The sequence below is a fragment of the Cajanus cajan genome, chromosome 3, assembly GCF_000230855.2.
Source record: "Cajanus cajan strain Asha chromosome 3, NIPB_CcT2T_4, whole genome shotgun sequence".
Taxonomy (NCBI): Eukaryota; Viridiplantae; Streptophyta; class Magnoliopsida; order Fabales; family Fabaceae; genus Cajanus; species Cajanus cajan.
Window position 1 is genome coordinate 57,804,929 of NC_138519.1, and position 24,938 is coordinate 57,829,866.

General features: G+C 35.6%; 1 protein-coding gene across 1 annotated transcript; it reads right to left on the minus strand.

Annotated features, from left to right (window-relative positions):
* Nucleotides 1–24,065: 24,065 nt before the first annotated feature.
* Nucleotides 24,066–24,530, minus strand: LOC145956348 (uncharacterized). The gene has a single exon (XM_083071933.1). The coding sequence runs from the start codon at nucleotides 24,528–24,530 to the stop codon at nucleotides 24,066–24,068; it is 465 nt and encodes a 154-aa protein (XP_082928059.1).
* Between the last annotated feature and the right edge of the window lie 408 nt (nucleotides 24,531–24,938).

Here is a 24,938-nt window from a genome sequence, read left to right on the forward strand (position 1 = left end):
GGCTTTTTATTTTGCCCTAACTTTTGCCTAGGACGCCCTTTTCGGGTTTTCATCCTAGCGGGCCTATGCAAGCAACGTCTTCAAGCATAGCACTTCTTTACCACGTCAGCGTTGACTGGGTATCGAAGTTCTTCTCCATCCATGTCCGTGAGGATCAATGCTCCTCCTGAGAAGGCTCGCTTTACCACATATGGTCCTTCGTAATTCGGGGCCCACTTTCCGATTTTGTCCTTTTGAGCTGGTAGCAATTTCTTCATTACCAGCTCTCCCTCATGGTAGACTCGAGGGTGGACTTTCTTGTCAAAAGCCTTTTTGATCTTCCTCTGATAGGCTTGACCATGGCATATGGTGTTCAGCCGTTTCTCTTTGATAAGGTTCAACTGGTCGTATCGGCTTTGAATCCCATTCTGCCTCGGAAAGTTTTGCTTCCATGATTACCCTTAGAGAAGGTATTTCGACCTCGACGGGTAGAACTGCGTACTGAAGTCCTATAACCATGAAGAGCGAAGGGTAACATCTCGTGCTAGTCTTTAAATGAGACAACCATCTTTTGCACTATTTTCTTGATGTTCTTATTGGTTACCTCGACTGCCCCATTTGTCTTTGGCCGATATGGGGAAGAGTTGTGGTGTTGGATCTTGAATTCTTGGCACAGTTCTTCCACCATTTTATTATTCAGATTAGATCCATTTTCAGTGATGATTTATTTCTCCATGCTTCCACCAGATTATTCTAAAATCGTTTGGGACAAGAGAGAAAAGAAAGGAAAGATATTTTTGTTCTGAAGTTTGTGTTTTAGAGGGGATTTATTTTTCAAAAATGGTTTTTGTAAGAATGGTTGGCCAAGGTAGGCTTATGTGTTTAGGCTTGTTTGATTAAACACTTATGAAGTTAAGAAAATCTTTGTTTATTGACGTTGTGATTTGACAACTTAAATAGCTTCCCTTGAACCTTTCTTGAATTCGGCTCATGGTACCATCATGGATTTTGTTTTTTTTTTTTTGATTGTCCTTATTTTTGCCTAAAACACCCTTTTGTGGCGTTTTAGCGGACTTTTGTTTTTGTTCATTTTTGCAACCCTAACTTTTGCCTAGGTCACCCTTTCGTGGGATTCCTAGCGGGTTTTTTGCTCTTATTTTTGCGCAGCCCCCTTTTTGGGTTTCCTGCCGAGCTTCTTTTATTTTAAAAGATTTCTTTTTACCCATGATGGCACTTGTCGAGGCCAAGGGAATGGTGCTCCAAGTTGTCACACACTTCCACATAAAAATGATGCGGGTTTATTATTATTAAGATGATTTTAACCTCATTCATGTTTATTCAAACAGGGTTAAAAATAATGTGGTTTATAATTTTATTATAAGCAAGAAAAGAAGCAATGAGAAAGAATAAAGAATGATTTTATTATAATCATAGCGGAAACATGTGTCCTTATTTCATCACTGATATGGGTCCCAATGTTGACCTCTTTTATCTCTCGGCCCTGCCCCAAATTCACAGTCTCCAATTTCTCTTGACATGGTTGGAGTAGACGAGCTTCTTAATCTAGCAGTCTTTGCAGATCCGGAGAGATGGCCTCCTTATCACTGTCCAGCTCAACCCATTCATCCTCAACTTCCGGATCCCGGTCAGAGCGAACAATTACAGACATAATTATTTTATTGGTTCTGTTTAGGTTTAGAATTATTAATGTTAATGAGGGAAAAAGAGAAAAGAATAAACGAAAGAATGATGCGTGAAAAATGCCTCTTTATTGATATGTATAAAAACTGTACAAAAAAAACCTTTATTTACATGAAAAGGATCTCATGATCTCGGGTACTGATCATGAGTCCCAAAAGAAAAGAAAAATGCGGAGGGGCCCTATCATGGCTTGTTCTTCTCTCTATTCCTGCTTTGGCCGAGGATTCTTACTTACGTCGGGCGCTGTCGAATCAAAGGTGATCCATCCGGCATCGATAAGGTCTTGGACCTTATTTTTGAGAGCTCTACAGTTCTCCGTTGAATGCCCCGATGCCCCCGAATGGTATAGACATTTGTCTTGCGGTTTGTACCAATCGGGATGAGGTGGATCAATCTTCCTTTGGTGGAATATAAACTAGAAGATGATCTTGCACTAGCTTCGGTAGGAGGTCGCTATATGTGGTCGAAAGTTTATCAAACTTCTTCACAGGGTTGTACTGCGACTTTCCCAACTTCGAAGCAGAGGAAGATGAGGAAATGGTTATGGCGTTGACTCCTCTCCCTTTCTTCTTCCCAAAGGTCTTCTTAGCTTTAAATGATTGGGAAGGTTTAGCTAGCTTCCCACTTTTCAGCTCTTGTTCCACTCTTCCTCCAACATGCCTCTCCATAGCCCTCATCCAGTCCTCGAGAGCGTGGTCTTGATCTTTTGAAATCTCGGGCTCTCTAATCGTAATCTCCGCCCCAAGGGGTACAGCTCGCGGAGGGTCTTGCTCTTCCTCATGATCCTCCTCATGATGGGACTCATGGTCACTGTGCTCAGCCCCGTGTATGTTGTGGTGACGCATGAGTTCCATCATTTGCGCCATTTGCTCCTTGAGCTGTGAGAGCTCGGCTATAAGCTTCTTATTTTGTTCCTCCAACGCATCCATCTTCTTGATTTTTTGCGCGCGCGCGAGGACAGAGAGATGACCAGCCACTTTCTAAAATGAATGTTTAATCTAATTTTATTTATGGAGTGAATACACACTTGACATGAGCTTGGTAACCCTCTATCTTTAAGGTGCTGCCTTTTTAAGATGAAGTTTTACCACCCTCCTTGACTTATGACCTCTCCCCAACGGAGAAACTCAATAGTCGTGGGTCTCTTTCATTCATGTCAAGGGGTATTGGTGAACCTAAAATGAATGATTACGAGGACGCATGTGATGTCTTATTGGTAATGGTGCACATGCTCCTTACTTTTATTATATTTTCACACATGGTCTTTTTCCTCTCATGTCATGACATTTTTATGCATGAGGTTTATTCTTAGACCTTATCACGAGGTTTATTTTTAATGCACAAACAATATCACACAAACCTATACACAAACAATTCACTCATCCACGAACAGTCACGAGCGAATCACGAGGTAGGGGTATCCTGCAGAAAAGTGCATATTCAAGGTGGTTCTAACTGTTCTCACTGGTCTGAGGCCCCAAAGGTGCCCCCATTATAGGGACCCAATCCCTCTCGTCGTAAGTCGATGGAAAGTTCCAACGCACTGTCGGACTCGAGTTCATGGTTATCACCTTGAGTGATGCTTTTCGACAACGGTCTACGGGCACCTAGGCCCATTCGACAACCGGCCATACTAACATCCACTCCCTATGGCTTACCACTCATGCCCCCGGGTATAGAGGGAACTGTTGTGTGCAAAGGTTCGTGTGCAGTTTGTATTTCAAACAATTGCGAGAATTTAAAAATACAACAGTTATTAAAGCCAAATAGATAAAGCATGTTATCATACAAGTGAGGGGTAATAAAGTAATTTTTTAACTATTATTTTAGAAATAATCCATCACTAAATGGGACTGACTCTCGAGGCTTCCCCAGTGGAGTCGCCATCTGTCGCCACCCGCCGAAACGGACCTTGGCATTCGCGACGATGGTCGGACTCTTTTTAAGTTTTGAAAAGTGGTGGATTGTTAGAACGACTTATTCTCAAACTGAGACCTCATCGAACTAACAATTTTATTAAATGATTCACCAATCCATGTTAATCCCAAGCGGGACCCTCCGTGGATTAGTGATTTTTGCAAAAAGAAGGGTTCTTGGAGTCGCCACCAATGTTTTACTCAAAACATTGGAAAAAGATATAAGGCAATTGATTTCATAAATCAACTTTGGCCATTACAACCAGAGTCGGGTAAGGGAGTCGGTTACGTGCGGGGAAGGTGTTAGCACCCCACAACGCCCCTTTCGGGTTCCCTATGACGGATTATTTCATAAATAACAGTGTAAAATTACTAAATTACCCCTATTTATTATAAACGGCTATGAATAAGATATCTACATGATGAATAAATTAAACATGCGATGCAACAATCAGAAAGCAGTAAAAGGAAGGATTTTGAAGAAGAAACCTTTGAAGCGTGCTTTTATATATTCAAATGTTAGGAGGCTTTTTGGCGCTCCCTCCCACTACACGCTCGCTCGCTCCTTCCCTAAAAATTAATCTTTACTATGGAAATCAAAAAGATTTCCCTTTGACTAGTTCGAATTCTCAAGCTAAATGCTCAGAACTCAAGAACTTCATCGGATCGGCTCTCGGAGAGAATTCTAAGGCAGAACACTGCTCAAAAACCCCAGAATACTCAAGAAGAGAGTCCAAGAAGTGTGGAAAAGTGTGTAATGACATCCAAATGACGTCCTATATATAGGAGTGAGGCGCAGTACGGCCTCTGACATCAATACGGCCCGTACTGAAGATTTGAACTACAGTACGGCCGTATTGAATTCAGTACGGCCGTACTGAAGTTTCAAAAACTTCAGTACGGCCGTATTGGTTTCAGTACGGCCGTACTGAAGTTCAAAAACTTCAGTATGGCCGTATTGGGTTCAGTACGGCCGTATTGTAGTTCAAATTGTTCAGTACGGCCGTACTGAACTTCTAGGAGGCCGTATTGAGCTTCAATTCTCCCACATCCTTATTTTAAGCTACTCTAAGACCTCTAAACCTACAGATAATCATCCTAGGGTCTTCCAGGAGTCCTTCTGGCTGACTTTCCTTCGGTCTTTGAGAGTCTTCGAGTCTTATTTCCGACCCAGACAATTTTAGGGGTCTACACTTACTTTCAAAAGATTTAAAACTTGCTTAATTTTAGAGAGATTAATTTGAGGTTTTTGAAAACTCATTCTCAAGGCCAAGCATACTTGCAATTCTAAAAGATTCTTTTACATACTTAGCTAAGTTGACAAGACTTATCTATGTACCACTTGAGATCTTGTTCTTGCATCAACTTGTTTTAGCTCAACCTTGATTCTTCTTCAATGCTTTATAATCACTTTGGCATCATCAAAACATTTGTGCATATTATCTTCCACATTCTCCCCCTTTTGATGATGACAATTCACTATAAAGGGAAAGAAAATAAAACAACATATTTCGATCACTCTCCCTTAAACTCCCCCTTAGTAAAGCATTGATTGAAGTTCCTTTTATTTTATAAAAGGATTTGTACTTATGTTTTGAAAAAGATTGTAGAGATCAATTTTTATATTTTAAAACATAAGTGTCAAGTTGGGCATCAAGAATATTTTTGTCAATATTTTAGTCAAACTTAGCCCAAAGGAATGTTAGAAAGAAAATAAACATTTTCTTTTCCTTTGTGGTCTTATCTCTCCCCGTTTGGCAACATGAAAAAGTCAAGTAGAGGATTAAGATAAATGTTGTATTTTTCCTTTTGTGATCCTTATCCTTTCTCTCCCCCTTTGGCAACACCAAAAAGAATATAATAATAAAATAATCCAAAGGTAAAGAGCAAGCCAAAAATTTCATACTATTTTTGCTTTGATTTTTTTTTTTGTTAAAAAATTCAATTTTGTTTTGCCTTATTTGAAGTCTAAGGAAAAAATTAACTCGCCCATCATGGACATTTCAAAGTCACTTTGCATATCATTAGAAAACTCTTTGCACAAGTGATCATTAGTACTCCAAAAATAAATCATCAACATAAATTTGCACCATAAGAATATCATTCATTTTTCTTTTGATAAATTAATGTTGGGTCAACCTTTCCTCTTGTAAATTCTTTTTCCAAAAGAAATTTACTTAGTCTTTCATACCATGCCCTAGGAGCTTGTTTTAATCCATATACAACCTTTTTCAACTTAAAGACATGGTTTAGAAATTATGAGTTTTCAAATCTAGAAGGTTGTTCAACATATACTTCTTCTTGAATAAAATCATTTAGAAATGCACTTTTGACATCCATTTAATATAGTTTGAAATTCATTATAGATGCATAGGCTATTAACATTTTAATGGTTTCTAGTCATGCTACAAGTGCATATGTTTCTTCACAATCTATGCCTTCTTATAATTATACCATGTTCATTTAATTTATTTATAAATACCCATTTGGTTCCAATAATTGGATGATTATATGGTCTAGGGACTAGTTTTCATACTTGATTTCTCTCAAATTGATTTAACTCTTCTTGCATAGCATTTATCCAATGTTCATCATTTAAGGCTTCATCAATGATTTTTAACTTCTATTTTAGAAACAAAAACCAAATTATTGCATGCTTCTTTGAGAGAGTATCTAGTAGTTACCTTTTTTGATATGTCTCCAATGATATTTTCAAGAGGATGATTTCTTGAGATTTTCAACTCTCTTTGAGGAATCATGTTTGTTTGATTCTCTTGAATTATAGAATCCACCATTCCTTCATCTTCTTTGTCCTTTTGAGTTTGTTCATGAATATGAGTGTCTTTAAAGTTTTCTACAATATCATCAATAATATCTTTTCTTGGACAAACAAGGTTAGTTTCATCAAATATAACATGAATTGATTCCTCTATTGTCATGCATCACAAAGTTTATTTTTCTCATATTTAAATTTTGGTAATCCTATTTCTAAATATTTTGAGATTAATTTATTTAAGAGTTTCATGTTTATGTGAGCAATTCTTTTATTTCATAACCATGATTCAACATCTTCACTCAAGACATTGAGAATGACTCATATTTTTCTCTAATTTTATCTTGTATTCATTGTTTACTCTAAATCCTATTATTTTAACATGCTCATCATTTTTATGTTCAACAAGACATTTTGGTGAATCAAAAGATATAGAGAAACCTTTATCACATAATTGAATCACACTTGATAAACTATGTTTAAGACCATTTATAAGTAAGACAATTTCTATGGAGGTTGAGAAATTTGTACCTATTTTTCCAATGTTAAGTATATTTTTTTGTTGTTGTCTCCATAGGTTTCATGTCCACTTTTCTTAGGAGTAATGTCAATGAATTTTGAAGTATCTCCTGTTGAGCTTAGGAGAGCTTGAAGCTTAAGGAGTTTTGATGATCACAACATGCAACAACTTGGAGAACACAAAAACAAAGTTAAAGAAGAGTCAAGAGAATGCTATGATCTAAGACTATGTAATAGAACTTAGGAGATGAATTTTTATATTTGTGTATACTTGTGTGTGTGCTTTGTGCATTAAGCAAATCTTGTCTAAAATCAAGTAGGGAGTAGATGATGATGAGTTGAGAACATTGGAAAATTATTTTGAGACTTAAAATGAAGTTTTAAGAACTGACTCAAAATAATCGATTATTGTTAAATATAATCGATTATTTCAGCAAATGGGCTAAGTGGAATGCCTTGCTGTAATAATCGATTATTTGTCAAAATAATCGATTATTTCAGAAACAACTCTCTGGAATAATCGATTATCCAGCTAAATAATCGATTAAATTGTTCTTGGTTGATTTCCAGAAATCTGAAGAACAAAATAATCGATTATTCTTTAAAATAATCGATTATCTGGGTTTGAACTTTTATAAATAGACTTGAACTATTTTGAAACATAAGACAATTTGAGTGAGAACTGATAATCAACTTCTAAAAGCACTTTAGAGAGTCTGTGTGACATCTTGGAAAGGTTTCTTTGTGAAATTCCAAGAAGAAAAACATTTGTGAAAGAACTTGTGAAAATCATCATCATCATCATACTCTTGAAAGAGAAGGACAAAGAATTGTTCAAGAATTCCAGGTGAATTCGTTTCATTTTTGTTTCTTTGTGAATCTTTGTGGAAAATCTTGAGAAGGGTTTCTCAAGTGATTAAGGTTCTTGTAGTGGGATCTACAAGGGGTACTTTCTTGGGGTCAAGAAAGTGATTATCTTTTAGTAGTGAAGTATATGCATGTGTGTTTGCTTGTAAACCTTCTTGCTTAAAGATAGTGGAAAAATCTTAATCAGGTGGTGATTAAGGACTGGATGTAGGTCACATGTGGAGTGGCTGAACCAGTATAAAAGACTTGTGCAATCTTCTTCAACCTTATCTCTTGTTTTGTAATTTCTTGATTGAGTTTTAAGGAAGATAAAATTTGATTAACAAGTGAATGTAATTCTTGATGTTTTAAATCTGTAAATTGAACATTGTTGATGAACCTCATGATGTTGTAATCAAGTTAGCATATTGCATTCATATTATCATAACAAGTCTTGAGAAGTGCTTCAAGTGAGAATTCTGTCATAGAAAAGTTTGTAATTGAAAGTGAAGATCCAAAAACTCTGATAAATTTTTAAAGGGTCATTGAATCCAATTCACCCCCCCTCTTGGATTTGGCCATTCTTTTCTAACAATTGGTATCTAGAGCAAGGTTCTTGAGAGTTGTTCAAGACTTAAAAATGGCCAACAACAACCTACCATATGGTGAGGGTGTCTCTATACATAGACCTCCTGTTTTCAATGGTGAAAATTATATCTATTGGAAAATTAGGATGAGAATTTTCATTGAAGCTATTGATATTGCTGTATGGGATGCTATAGAAAATGGACCCTATGTTCCAATGAAAAAGAATGATGATGGTGAGCTTAAGGGGAAACATTGGAGTGAGTGGAGTGATGAGGAAAGGAGAAGAGCCCAACATGATAAGAGAGCAAAAAATATAATCACATCTGCATTGTCTATTGATGAATTTTTCAGGATTTCACAATGCTCATCAGCTAAAGAAATGTGGGACACCTTGCAAGTCACTCATGAAGGAACAAGTGATGTCAAAAGATCAAGAAAACATACTCTCATTAGAGAATATGAATTGTTTAGAATGCAAAATGGTGAATCCATCTCTGATTTTCAAAAAAGATTTACACATTTGATAAATCACCTTGTTGATCTTGGCAGGAAATTTGAAAAGGAAGAGCTGAATCTAAAAGTGCTGCAATGCTTGGATAGAACATGGCAAGCAAAGGTGACAGCTATTGAAGAATCAAAGGACTTGACCTCCTTAACATTAGCTACTCTCTTTGGAAAATTAAGGGAGCATGAACAAAAGCTGCACATATTTGATGAACATGAGCAGCAAGACAAGAAAGGTAAAGGAGTGTCATTGAAGGCCTTAAAAACTACCAAAGGAAAAGAGGTATATGAAGAAACAAGCTCCGATGACTCCGAAACCGAAAATTTCAACCTGCTAGTGAAGAAATTCAGAAAGTTTATAAGAAGAAAAAGAAACTCTCCCTATAAGTTCAACAAAAAGCCAAACAAGAAAGAGGAAGCATCCTCCTCCTCCTTCAATTGCTTTGAATGCGGAAAGCCTGGACACATGAAAGCTGACTGTCCAAATATCTTAAAGAAGCAACAAGAGGAGAAGAAGTTTAAGAAAAATGCAAAAGGAAAAAGAGCCTATATTGCTTGGGAAGACAATGACTCAAGCACAACAAGTGGAGAATCTGAAAGTGAGGAAAACAATCTGTGTTTGATGGCTGGAACTGCACAAGACACAATAGTAAGTGACTCAGACCTTGAATCAAATCCTGATTATGACCAACTTCAAGAAGCTTTCATTCAAATTCATGAAGAGGCTGTCAAATTAGGTGCCTCAAATTTAAAATTGAAAAACAAGCTGAAATGGTATGAAAATGCTTTAATTAAAGCTGAACAAAAATTTGAAGATTTGAAGCATGAGCATGAAGATCTTCAAACTATGTTTAACTTTAGTGAAGCTCATTCCTCAAAAGATGTTTGTGAACATTGCAAAGTTTTTGAAAAGGAAAATGCTGATTTAAAATTCACACTTGCAAGGTTCACAAAGGGAAATGCAAATTTGAACATTCTTTTGGGAAAACAAAGAAACACTTTTGATAGGAGTGGACTTGGCTTTAATCCAAGCACAAGCATACCATTTGAGTCTAGGAAAGTAGCTTTTGTGAAAAGTCAAAATTTTAGAAAACTCAAAAGTAACTTTTCTAAACAAGCAACTTGTTTTTATTGTTGTAAAAGGGGTCATACAATTAGGAACTGCTATTCAAGAAAATATGGAGTTCCAAGTGGAAAAATGATTTGGGTTGAGAAGAGTCAAAGGTTGAGAACTAACCAACAAGGACCCTCCACATGGGTACCTAAATTTTTCCTCTGAATTTATTTTGTAGGAATGCTTGAGGGCCAAAAATTTGCTGTGGTATCTTGATAGTGGCTGCTCAAGGCACATGACCGGGGATCCCTCCAAATTCTCAAGTCTGAAATTGAAGAATGAAGGGTATGTTACCTATGGTGACAACAATAAAGGCAAAATTCTTGGCCATGGCAATGTTGGTAATTCCTCCTCTCAAACATTGATTGAAAATGTTTTGCTTGTTGATGGCTTGAAACATAATTTGCTGAGTATTAGTCAATTGAGTGATAAAGGCTTTAAAATTGAATTTGATGACACATGTTGCTTGATTTGTGATAAAAAGAGTAAAGAAATCAGATTCATAGGAAAAAGGATTGACAACATATATATGCTAGACTTAGAGCACTCTATATCAATGTCAAACACTAAATGTCTAATAACTCAAGAAGAAAATATATGGCTTTGGCATAGGAGAGCTGCACACATTCACATGGATCACTTGAATAAATTGAGTAGGAAAGAATTGGTGGTTGGTCTACCTAAACTCAAGTTTGGAAAATACAAATTATGTGATGCTTGTCAAAAGGGCAAGCAAGTGAAGGCTAGTTTTAAAAGCAAAAATCAGATTTCAACATCTAGACCTTTGCAATTAATTCACATGGATTTGTTTGGTCCATCAAGAACAATGAGCTTAGGTGGAAACTACTATGGCTTAGTGATTGTAGATGACTACTCAAGATTTACATGGGTTATGTTTCTTGCAAATAAAAATGATGCTTTTACTGCCTTTAGAAAATTTGCTAAGCTTGTTCAAAATGAGAAGTGTTTAAACATCACCTCTATAAGAAGTGATCATGGAGGTGAATTCCAAAACATCATGTTTCAAAAATTCTGTGAGGAACATGGTATAAACCATAATTTCTCAGCACCTAGGACACCTCAACAAAATGGGGTTGTTGAGAGAAAGAATAGGTCCTTAGAAGAACTTGCAAGAACAATGTTAAATGAAACAAACCTACCAAAATACTTTTGGGCTGATGCTATTAACACAGCTTGTCATGTGTTAAATAAAGTTCTGATTCGGCCTATTTTAAAGAAAACACCCTATGAAATCTATAAAGGAAAGAAGCCTAACATTTCCTATTTTAGAGTGTTTGGTTGCAAGTGTTATGTGCTGAACAATGGGAAAGAACAACTTGGGAAGTTTGATGCAAAGGCTGATGAAGCAATATTTCTAGGATACTCTACAAATAGTAAGTCTTATAGAATTTACAATAAGAGAACTCTAGTGGTAGAGGAATCTGTTCATGTAGTATTTGATGAATCAAATAAGCAAGAGACAAGGCAAACTGAAATTGAAGATTTAAATGAATTGCTTGATCAACCCCTATTGGAAAATGAATCAAATGAAAAATCTAAGGAGAGTGTATCACATGAGAAAGAAAAGGTAACATGTGAACAATTGCCTAAAGAGTGGAAGACTTCTAGAGAATTATCAATAGATAACATAATTGGAAATATTGGTAAAGGTGTTACAACTAGGAGTGTTATCAAAAATATTTGCAACACTATGGCATTTGTTTCACAAGTTGAACCTAAGAACATTGATGAAGCACTTAAAGATGAACATTGGTTAATGGCTATGCAAGAGGAACTAAATCAGTTTGAAAGAAATGAAGTGTGGGATTTAGTGCCATTACCAAAAGATTATCCAATTATTGGAACCAAGTGGGTTTTCAGAAATAAGCTTGATGAATCAGGAATAATTCTTAGAAATAAGGCAAGATTAGTGGCTAAGGGATATAATCAAGAAGAAGGAATTGACTATGATGAGACTTTTGCCCCTGTAGCAAGGATTGAAGCTATTAGACTACTTCTTGCTTATTCATCAATTAAGAATTTCAAGCTTTATCAAATGGATGTAAAAAGTGCTTTCCTCAATGGGCTGATACAAGAGGAAGTGTATGTGGAACAGCCACCTGGATTTGTGGACTTCAAAAATCCTAATCATGTGTACAAGCTCAAAAAGGCACTCTATGGCTTGAAGCAAGCTCCTGGATCTTGGTATGATAGGTTGAGCAAATTTCTAATTGAGAATGATTATGAAAGAGGAAAGGTGGACAATACATTGTTTGTTAAGAGATTTAAAAATGATACAATGTATGTGCAAATATATGTGGATGATATTGTGTTTGGATCTACAAATTCCTCTCTTTGTAAAGAATTTGCCAAAACAATGCAAGGAGAATTTGAGATGTCAATGATGGGAGAACTTACCTTCTTTTTGGGATTACAAATCAAACAAATGCATGATGGAACTTTCATAAGTCAAAGCAAGTATTGCAATGAACTTTTGAAAAAGTTTGGTATGGAAGGGTGTAAGGAGGCTGCCACACCAATATCAAACAATTGCAATCTTGACTTAGATGAGAAAGGAATTGCTGTTGATAATTCAAAATATAGAGGTATCATAGGATCACTCTTATATTTGACAGCAAGTAGGCCTGATATAATGTTTGCTGTGTGCCTATGTGCAAGATTTCAAGCAAATCCTAAAGAATCTCATATGAAAAGTGTAAAGAGAATCCTTAAGTATTTGAAGGGTACAACTAATGTTGGTTTGTGGTATCCAAAATGAGTATCATTGAGTCTAATTGGCTACTCAGATTCAGATTTTGCTGGGTGTAGGCTAGACAGAAAGAGCACAAGTGGAACTTGTCACTTGTTAGGTAGTGCACTTGTTTCATGGCATAGCAAAAAACAAGCTTGTGTTGCCTTAAGTACAGCTGAGGCTGAGTATATAGCAGCTGGAAGTTGTTGTGCTCAAATCCTTTGGATGAAGCAACAATTAAGAGACTATGGAATTGAGTTGAACAAGATTCCTTTGAGGTGTGATAACACAAGTGCAATAAATCTGACCAAAAATCCAATTTTGCACTCTAGGACTAAGCATATTGAGATAAGACACCACTTTTTGAGAGATCATGTTCAAAGGAATGATTGTGTTGTGGAGTTTGTAGAGACAACCAAACAACTAGCTGATATTTTCACAAAACCTCTACCTAGAGAGAGGTTCAATCAATTGAGAATTGAGTTGGGAATAATTAGTGAAACAAATTTGAATTGATTATGTTGTGAGAATGAATACAAGAGATGTGTGGAAGATAATATTTGGAAGTTGCAAACAAGACTTGGTGAAATTTGAGAAGTTAAAATTTTCAGTGAAACAAATCATCACTGGAATAATCGATTATCTTAAGATATAATCGATTATCTTAAAGTGACTCATGAAAATAATCGATTATCTGAGGAAGTAATCGATTATCTGGAACATGAAGAATTCCAAGAGTTTCGGAAATAATCGATTATTTGGGTAATAATCGATTATCTGGTAAGCAAGAAACTCAAAAGTCACTGGAATAATTGATTATTTGGGTAATAATCGATTATTTGATAAGAAGAAACTCAAAGCTCACTGAAATAATCGATTACTTCAGTCAATAATCAATTATCTGGGGAGTATAAGGAAAATGAACCCTCTGTAATAATCGATTATCCTTAAAATAATCGATTATCCATATCAGAGAGTGGTTTAAACTGAGTTTACTGATGCAAATAATCGATTATTTGCACAACTAATCGATTATTTGGGCGGTTTTTTTTTAAATTTTCTTAAAACGGTTAACTCCGCGCTAACTCATAAAACTACCTACTTTTTCCATACCCAGAACGTGCAAACACCTTAAAATCTTCTCAGAACCTCTCATTATCTCATTCTCTCATTCTCTCATTATTTCCCAAACCCTCCAAACCCTAACTCTCTCAAAACCTCTCAAATCCCTCTTCTTCTTCATCTTTCTCCAAAACCCAACCATGGCATCTTCCTCCAAGAGACCCAAGAAGCTGGAAGTGAGGGGGAGCAAGCGCCCTCTTCCCTCGGAGCAACTCATCTCAAAGTGGTTCGCCGATAAGAAGGCCCAAGAATACTACTTCGAATGGTATGTCGGTCGGAGAATCATCCCTCCGAAGACCCTAAAGCTTGATTGGTTCAAGAATGAGGGGTTTAGCTTTCCAACCCTCCTGGAGTACCAAGAGTTGAAGGCGTTTCTAGAGATGGACGGACCCTATTATCCGGAGCTCATCCGGTTATTCCTCTGCTTTGCCACCACAAATGGAGGAGTTATGCAATCCGTGGTGAAAGGCAAGTTGATCAAGTTGGATGGACCAACTTTGAGAGTTGCTGCGGGTCTGAGCGGAACTGGAGCAGAGAAACCCCAGCCATTCAACTTTGGAGATTTTGAGGAACTGATCACATTCCGGGATTGTCAACGGAACCCATCCAACACCAACTATGAAAAGTTCTTGGCGGGAGGTATGAAAAAGAACTCTCGCTTGATTTCCTTCATTATTGCCTGGATGTTAAAGCCTAGGTTGCACAACCATGCCCAAATGTCTCGGGATGACATTTTGTTAATGCATGTCATTAAGAAGAAAATTAAGATTGATTGGGTAGCGGTTGTGAATGACTGTATTTGGAAGGCAAGGAGAAAGGAAGACGGTCCAATTCCTTATGCTTTGCTTCTGTCAAAAAATTTTGAGATTGCTGGTGTAGATTTAACAGGTGAAAGAAAGATTGTTCTGCACGCATCGAACAAAATAGAGAAGTCTTCTTTGCATCATATGGGGATGCTAAAGCAAGAAGACAAGTGGGTGTTTAAAGGAGATGTTCCTCCTACACCGGAGCCAGCTACAGATGAGGACGGTGTGCCTTCTCATGATGAGGATCAGCCACCACAGGTGGAAGCTGAGCCTGGAGAAGCTGAGCCGGAACTGAAGTCGTTCTCACCTTTTGAGCAGATCATGATTAATAAGATTGATGCTGTTATGGACATGTCAAGGAGACATGAGACTTTGTTTTCTGGTTTGCTTGACATGTTTGATGATCTGGATCGCGAAGTTAGGCTGATCAAGACTCAGCTTGGAATTCCGGAGGATGAGGAGTGATTTCTGTTTTTGTTATTCTGTGTCGTTTTTAAATTTACGTTTGGAACAATTTATAAGTTCAATTGGGTTGTAATGATTTTAATTTCTGAACACTTTTATTGCTTTTGGTGTTGAACACTTTAAATTTGATGAATTTGAAGTTTGTTTGTTAATATGTTGATTTGTTTTTTAATTCCAATGCTTGATTTGGAATGCTGGTGCACAATGCTCTGTTTTTGTGAGCATCTATTTTTGTGAGCATATATATTGATTTGTGAGCATCTGTTTTGGTTCAAAATTATCATACTCTGTTTTTTTTTAAGTGATGCATATTTTTGCCTAGCTTAAGTTGATCTGAATTAAGGTTTTCTGATGCATAAATGATTTGATCTGACTTGCTGAACCAATGTTTTTGGCAAGTGGCTGAATATATTCTATACATAGCCTATGATTGTTAACCTTGGCTTACTTTGTTTTTGATAATTCCAAAGGGGGAGAAATGGTATAAATGGTGTGTGTTTAGTTGTTGTTTTTGCAGGTATTGTGCTTGTGTGTGTATTGTGCAGGTTTTTGGTTCATGGTACAATAAGAAGTTTCAGGCACAAAGTGCATTGTGGGCTGAGATCATTATCCATGGGTTGTCATCATCAAAAAGGGGGAGATTGTTGAGCTTAGGAGAGCTTGAAGCTTAAGGAGTTTTGATGATCACAACATGCAACAACTTGGAGAACACAAAAACAAAGTTAAAGAAGAGTCAAGAGAATGCTATGATCTAAGACTATGTAATAGAACTTAGGAGATGAATTTTTATATTTGTGTATACTTGTGTGTGTGCTTTGTGCATTAAGAAAATCTTGTCTAAAATCAAGTAGGGAGTAGATGATGATGAGTTGAGAACATTGGAAAATTATTTTGAGACTTAAAATGAAGTTTTAAGAACTGACTCAAAATAATCGATTATTGTTAAATATAATCGATTATTTCAGCAAATGGGCTAAGTGGAATGCCTTGCTGTAATAATCGATTATTTGTCAAAATAATCGATTATTTCAGAAACAACTCTCTGGAATAATCGATTATCCAGCTAAATAATCGATTAAATTGTTCTTGGTTGATTTCCAGAAATCTGAAGAACAAAATAATCGATTATTCTTTAAAATAATCGATTATCTGGGTTTGAACTTTTATAAATAGACTTGAACTATTTTGAAACATAAGACAATTTGAGTGAGAACTGATAATCAACTTCTAAAAGCACTTTAGAGAGTCTGTGTGACATCTTGGAAAGGTTTCTTTGTGAAATTCCAAGAAGAAAAACATTTGTGAAAGAACTTGTGAAAATCATCATCATCATCATACTCTTGAAAGAGAAGGACAAAGAATTGTTCAAGAATTCCAGGTGAATTCGTTTCATTTTTGTTTCTTTGTGAATCTTTGTGGAAAATCTTGAAAAGGGTTTCTCAAGTGATTAAGGTTCTTGTAGTGGGATCTACAAGGGGTACTTTCTTGGGGTCAAGAAAGTGATTATCTTTTAGTAGTGAAGTATATGCATGTGTGTTTGCTTGTAAACCTTCTTGCTTAAAGATAGTGGAAAAATCTTAATCAGGTGGTGATTAAGGACTGGATGTAGGTCACATGTGGAGTGGCTGAACCAGTATAAAAGACTTGTGCAATCTTCTTCAACCTTATCTCTTGTTTTGTAATTTCTTGATTGAGTTTTAAGGAAGATAAAATTTGATTAACAAGTGAATGTAATTCTTGATGTTTTAAATCTGTAAATTGAACATTGTTGATGAACCTCATGATGTTGTAATCAAGTTAGCATATTGCATTCATATTATCATAACAAGTCTTGAGAAGTGCTTCAAGTGAGAATTCTGTCATAGAAAAGTTTGTAATTGAAAGTGAAGATCCAAAAACTCTGATAAATTTTTAAAGGGTCATTGAATCCAATTCACCCCCCCCTCTTGGATTTGGCCATTCTTTTCTAACATCTCCTATCATGTGCTTGTAAATCCACTATCAATGTACCAAGTTTGGTCTTTGGAATCCTTCAAGACAAAGAATGGATTGATTTTGGTACCCAAGTTTTCTTTAGGTCCTTAATGTTAGTTTTAACTAAAGAATCTCTTGGAATCCAAATCATATTCTTAAGATTGCTAATGTTCTTTCTAACATATCATGTTGATATACTATGAATTTTCTTACCACAATAAAAACATGTTATAAAAGGAGAGGTAGAAACTCGAGAACTTGTAAAGAAATTCTTGTAATTCTTTTGTTGTTTTTGTGGGTTGTATCCTAATCCTACTTTGTTAAAACCACATCTTTGTTTTCATAACAATATATCTAAATTATTTCTACCAATGGTAAATTTTGAAATAGTACCCCTTAAGTTGTTAATTTCTTCTTTAAATTCATGACATGATGTACATGGATGTGTAATGTTTGTAATTTCCAAGTTACTTGTAGAGCTATGATTTCCATTCTTGGAATTTAGCATTTTAACTTCTGATTTAAGACTATCTAATTCTTCATTTAATTTAGTAATTTCCTTTTCCATATTTGAAATTGTTTTCTTATAGGATGATACTAGTTTTGCAAGTTTTAAAGATTCCTTATGTAGATCATTGAATGCATCTTGTAGTTCGTCAAATGAAATTGAGATATCATTGTTAGAAGATGTTACCTCTTCTTCGCTTTCGTAATCTTTGGCCATAAGTCCCAAATTCACAACTTCATTTTCAGAGTCACTTGTAGAATCCATGTCATTTTCTTCCCAAGTGATATAAGTTTTCTTCCCTTTCATTTCTTTGAAGCTTTTCTTGTTGGATTTTTCCATTTTTCTTTTAAGGATCGGACATTCTAATCTCAAATGTCCCAGTTGATTGCATTCATAGCACCTTGGGGTTGAAGAAGATTCTTCTCCTTTCTTCTTTATGTTGAAATTGAATTTTCTTCTATTTCCTCTATTCCTTAGGAATTTGTGGAATCTTTTTACAAAGAGATTGAAATCTTCATCATCATCATCATCTTCCTCAATGTTGTCATCTTTTTCATTTTCTTCATGAGAGGATGAAGATGCTTTAAGTGCTATACTTTTCTTCTTTTTGTCTCTATTTTCATTTTGACTTAGTCTCATCAATTCTATTTCATGCTCTTGAAGTTTTCCAAATAGAGATGCAAGAGACATGGTTGTTAGATCTTTTGATTCAGCAATTGCAGTCACTTTCGGTTGCCATTCCCTACTCAAACATCTCAAAACTTTGTTAATAAGATCTTCATTAGGAAACACTTTTCCTAGGGATGCAAGATGATTGATTATATGTGTAAATCTTTTTTGCATGTCTTGAATACTTTCATTTTGGTTCATTCTAAATAATTCATATTCATGGATGAGAGTGTTTCTCCTAGACCTTTTAACATCATTTGTGCCTTCATGTGTTATTTTTAATGTGTCCCACATTTCTTTTGCATTTTTACAATTTGAAATTCTGAAGTATTCACCTATTCCTAATGTAGAAGTAATTATATTTTTGGCTTTCAAATTGTATTAAACTTTTCTTCTATCATCATCACTCCATTGATCTTTGGGTAAATCTTTTATTTCATGACCTACTACAATAGTGGGAATGAAATGACCATTTTCAACAGAATCCCATATGTTTAAATCTATGGCTTCTATACAAATTTGCATCCTAGATTTTCGATAATGATACCCTTCACCATTGAATATTGGAGGTCTATTAATGGAGTTTCCTTCAGAAAATAAAAAATTTGTTGAGGCCATTTCAATTCTTGAAGCTTTTAAGTCTTATACAAGAAACCTGCTCTTGATACCACTTGTTAGTCACTTAGCCTCAATTAACTTAAGAGGGGGTGAACTAAGTTTTCTAAATTTTCCTCTTATAAAAACTTTTTCGAATTACTTTCTTATCAATTTATTTCCCTAGACAAATTTGTATGTAAAGAACAAATGATGATGCAAACTACACAATTACAATTAATAACAAGCACTAGTACAAAAGAGGCAGATGCAGAAGAAACGCAGAAGATTTGAAATAATAATATTAAAAAAATGAAGAAAAGAACAAGTAGTAGTGCAGCTCCAAACGGCGCAGATCCAGCTTTCTCTTGTTGCCATCTGCAATGTTAAGAAAGCTTAGCCCTTATCTTATTTTTTTTTTGTATTCTCTTATGAAGAAAACAATGTTAAACAAGAGAAAGCTCAAACAAGATAAGGCGCAGATCCAGCTTTTCGAAGGCTTCAAGCTTTAGCGGAGAGCATGGATTCCCCTGCAGGCACTTCTCTGCCATAGCTTAGCACGTTTAAAGAAGGTGCGTGCAAGCTCAGCAACGAGAAGTTTTCCTCTGTTGGAAAGCAGTCTTTCACGGATATGAGAGCTTACTCCGCTGTTGCTGGTTTAGTAAGCTAAGCATTTGATATACAGAAAGCTTTTTTACGTCGGTAAATAAAGTCCGACGTAAAATGTAAAATTTACGTCGGATATTAGATGCATCCGACGCAGATATTACATTTTACGTCAGACCTTATTAAGTCCGACGTAAAAAAGTTCAAAAAAATTACAAAAATGCCACCGCGTGTTTTTTACGTCGGTTTTTATTTTAGCTAACGAAAAAAGAGTGACGTAAAAGACTATTTTTCTACTAGTGAAGAAATTAAAAGTGTAGGGAAAGAAGAATTGCAAACTTGATTTTATACTGGTTCGGCCAATCCTGCCTACATCCAGTCCTCAAGTCTCCCACTTGAGATTTCAACTACTCTTGTAAACCTTACAAGACTTGAATCCTCCAACACCTTGGAACTCCCTTTCCTTGTGTTGAGATTCAAACACCAACAAGGAGAAAAACCCTTTTCTCCTTTACAAATCCAATGATCTATTGAGTTTTACAGAAAGACTCTCTTGAAGAGTGGATATTACACTTTTATGATCTTAAAGAACTCTTTAGAGATTTTGCAAATGACTTTGGCCAAGTAGATTTTGTAAATGATTTTCATAATAGAGTTCGTCTTGCTTCTCTGAAAAATTATAGGTATTTATAGACAATTGTTTCTTAGGTTATGTATTTTCATGAAGAGTTGTAACCTTCTATAATTTTTCAAAAAATAGGCTCTGGTAATCGATTACAAGACTTGGTAATCGATTACAACGGTTAAAGTTCAAAATGATTGAAACGTTGTATAATTTATATTCAAATTTTGAAGTTTTATCTTCTGGTAATCGATTACAAGGGTATGGTAATCGATTACCAGAACACAATTTGAATTATGAATTTTGAACTTTGAACTTTAGAAGTTTTCCTCTTCTGGTAATCGATTACAAGAGATGGTAATCAATTACCAGAACATGTTGTTGCATTGTCACACAAACTTTTATATAGAAAACTTCATATCAATAATTTCTTTCACAAATCTCTTTTAAGAAATAATTTGAACTATTCTTTAATGCTTTTGTTAAGTCTTTTGAAAACATTTTTACTTACTTTCAAAAGATTTAAAACTTGCTTAATTTTAGAAAGATTAATTTGAGGTTTTTGAAAACTTATTCTCAAGGCCAAGCATACTTGCAATTCTAAAAGATTCTTTTACATACTTAGCTAAGTTGACAAGACTTATCTATGTACCACTTGAGATCTTGTTCTTGCATCAACTTGCTTTAGCTCAACCTGGATTCTTCTTCAATGCTTTATAATCACTTTGGCATCATCAAAACATTTGAGCATATTATGTTCCACACGACCCAAGGAAGTAATTTAATGTTCCTAGATCCTTAATCTTGAAGTTAGAATCCAGAATGCCCTTTATTCTAGTGAATTCATTGATAGAGTTTCTTGCTAGGATCACATCATCCACATAGATGAGGAGAGCTGTGAAGTAACTACCATTCTGAAATGTAAACAAGGAATGATCTATATTGGATTGCTGATAGCCTTGACTTAACAGTAGTGAAGTGAGCTTTTCATACCACTTTCTACTTGCTTGTTTGAGACCATACAATGACTTAAGCAATTTGCAGACTTGATTGGGTTTGGAGAACGTGACACCTTGTGGAACAACCATGTAGACATCCTCATGTAAATCCCCATGCATGAAAGCATTGTTGACATATAGTTGATGTAGATGCTAATTATAAATAGAACCTATGGCCAGTAGGGTCCTTACTGTGGTGATTTTGGCTATTGGTGAAAAAGTGTCAAAAAAATCGAGGCCTTCAACTTGATTGTAGCCCTTAGCCACCAACCTAGCCTTATATCTTTCTATAGATCCATCTACTCTATATTTCACTTTGTAGACCCACTTGTAGGCATGGAATTGGGGCAGGTTTTATGTTCCCCGCTTCTGATATCCGCTAGGGTAAAATCTGGGTACTCATCCCCGTCCCTGGCGGGGTTTGGGTTTCCCCACCCCTGGCCCCGCTCTTGAACCTTTTTTTTTCTACTTCTAATAAATATGAATAAATTTTAAAAAATAAATAAAATAAAACTAAGATAATAAATTTTTATATATATAAATATTTCTAATCTTGGTTTATATATATATATATATATATATAAATAATTTTTTAGTTATATTATTAAGCAGGGCGAGTGTGGGGGCGGGTACGGGGGCAAGGGCGGGAGCGAGGGCGGGTTAGATTGTCATGCCTATCCACTTGTTGCCAATTGGCTTTACATTTTTTGGCAAATCAACTAGTATCCATGTACCATTCCTCTCTAGATCATCCAATTCAAATTTCATGGCATCATTCCAACATTCATGCTTGTTAGCTTACAGGTATGTGCGTGGTTTAGAAGTGTGTGTAATTGACAATGAATAAGCATGGTGTGAAGTTGATAAATTTGAAAATGAATGAAAGGATGAGATGGGATAAGAAATACTTGAGACAATTGTATCTACTGAGCTGCTTGAAAGGCCACACACATAGTCACTTAGATGTTGTGGTGGATGCCTATGCCTATGTGATCTCCTTGTATGTTTAATAATTGATTCTGTCATATTTGGAGCAGTGGGGTTCAGGACTGGTGCCAAGTCAGAGATTCCAGGTTCTATATGGATGGTGATAGGTGTTGCAGGTTCTATTATAGGAGTGGATGGTGATGCAGACTGAGGAATGAGAAGTGGACATCATTTTGGTGATGAAGAGTGGATGGTGTGGAATGATAGGTCCAGGTGGATAGGGGTGAGGAAGGTTTGTATGGTAATATATGTTCATGGTAAGTGACATTTCTAGAAATAAAAATTTCCTTATTGTTGAGATCCAATAGGACAACTCCTTTCACACCATGTTTATAACCAAGAAAAATGCATTTCCTAGCTCTAGGTGCGAGTTTTTTTTTGTGTGACTGTAGTGTGGATGCATAACATAAGGAACCAAAAAATTTTAAATCATGTAAGTTAGGTGTATGTTTGTATAATAGAAAATAAGGTGATTTGTTTTTAAGAATGGTGTTAGGCACCCTGTTTATTATATAAGTGGCATGAAGGATAACATAGGACCAAAATTGTTTAGGTAGTTTTGATCGAAAAAGAAGGTCCCTCCCCATATTGAGAAAATGTTGATGCTTTCTCTCAACCCTTCCATTTTGTTGTGGGGATTCCACACAATTTTTTGATGGACTATACCTTTTGAGGCATAAAATTGTGGCATTGTAAATTCAGGACCATTATCAGTCCTTATAGCCTTAATTCTTGCATTGTGTTGATTTTCTATTAATTTGATAAAATTCTGGACATGTTGCCTCTCTTCTTCTTTAGACTTTAACAAAATGATCCATGTAAAGCCACTGAAATCATCAGCTGCAGTCAATAAATAAGAATGGCCATGAATAGATTGTATAGAAAGAGGTCCCCAAATTTCAAAATGAAGTATTTTATAAGGTGAATCAACTTTGTTTAAACTAGTATTGTATGGTAATTTCTTGTGCCTAGCATAATGGCATACATCACAAACTGCCTTTGGATCAACAACAATAAAAGGAAATTCTGAATTCATAGAAATCATCCTAGAGATAAACAAGTGTCATAGTCTAAATTTCCATAAGGTTTCTTCTAGTAGAATTTGTGTATCAGTTGTTTGAACATCGAAACAAGAGGCATGTTTGGCATCAAGCACTAAGTGATATAGCCCTCAATCCTTTCAGCATAACCAATCGTCCTCTGAGATCTCTGGTCCTGAATGAGATAGATTGAATCAATAAAAGAGACAACACAATTTTAAGTGGAAGACAACTTTGACACTAAAATTAAGTTTAAGGAAAAATTAGGTACATATAGGACATCTGTAATTAAGAAGCCAGGAGAAAAGGTGACAGTGCCAACATATTTTGCAATTGAAAATTAACCATTGGGTAACCTTATGCTAATTGGTTTTATTGCATTAAAGGTCTGAAAACTTTTTTATGAAGCACATATATGATCACTAGCACCTGAATCTATGATCTAAGAGCCAAAAGAGAAGATATTAAAAGAATAAGAGATGTTTATTTTACCTGATTTGTAATTTTTAGCTGGTGAATAACCAACTTGATTGAGTGTGTTACCCTGGTTAGCTATGGTAGCAGAATGCTGATTAATGCCAGAACCTTGAATCAGATTAAGCAGTTTCTCATATTGCTCATGAGTGAAACTGGGAGGAGTAATATGCATGTCTCCATTAGCTGAGAAATCTTCTTTCAAATATGCAACATCATTGCAAGCATTGTTTGCCATCGAGGCATTCCCTTTCTAAAGATGAGGAGGAAATCCATGTTTCCTATAGCAAGTCTCCACTGTGTGTCCTGTCCTTCCACAGTATATACAAACTCTCATTGATCTTGAGTTTTGTACAAAACTTTTCCCTCTTCCTTGTGGCTTCTTATAGTCAACAACATTTATAGGGGCCTTAGTATCATCTCCAACAATAAAGTTTACTTGTCTTTCATGTTGAATGACCATAGAAAAAATACGGTTCATGCTAGGTAATGGATCCATCAGTAGAAATTAAGATTTCACTACTGAAAATATCTTATTTAAACCAGTTAGAAATCTTATAGCATAATTAAGGGTATGAAAATGTCTAGCATGTCTAATTGCAGCACAAGTGCACTTAATAGGATAGGCACAACATGGAATAGACATGTATGTTTCAAGTTCTTCCCAAAGTATTTTTAATTCAGAATAAAATTCAGTGATAGAAAGGGAACCTTGCCTTAGGCCATAAATCTCTTGTTGAAGCTTATAAATTCTGATGAGATCTCCTTGAAATAATCTCTCCTTCAAATCATTTTGTACATCAACAACATTTTCCAAAAACACTATGCTTTGACCAATTGATTCTACTACCGAGTTCACAATCCATGAGTGGATAATCATGTTGCAATGACTCCAAGCTTTATAATTAGGATCAAAGCTATGAGGAATATGTATACTCCCATCAACAAACTCAAACTTGTTCTTAGCACCCATGACGTGTCTCATGGATCGAGCCCATGCATGGTAATTCGAACCATTTAGCACAAGAGTGACCACTAAAGATGAAGGTCCATCTCCTGTATGAACATAATACGGACTAGAGGGGTCTTATGATGGGTCTGTTGGACCACTCCAATTATTATTGTTGTCGGAACTGCTTCCACGAACCATCAGAGTACCACAAGTAGAGAGTTAGACACTCTGTGATACCGTATTAAGATTTATAAAATGAGTAAAACTATAAAAGAAAGGAAAGCTATGAAAAGGAGACAATTTGGAGAATTGTATTAATTCTCAATTCATACATTTACATTAGGTATATGCCTAGAATTTATATACAAATAAAGGTGCAAAAATAGCTATTCTAGGAAGTACTCCACTGTATTATTTTTCACTACACTC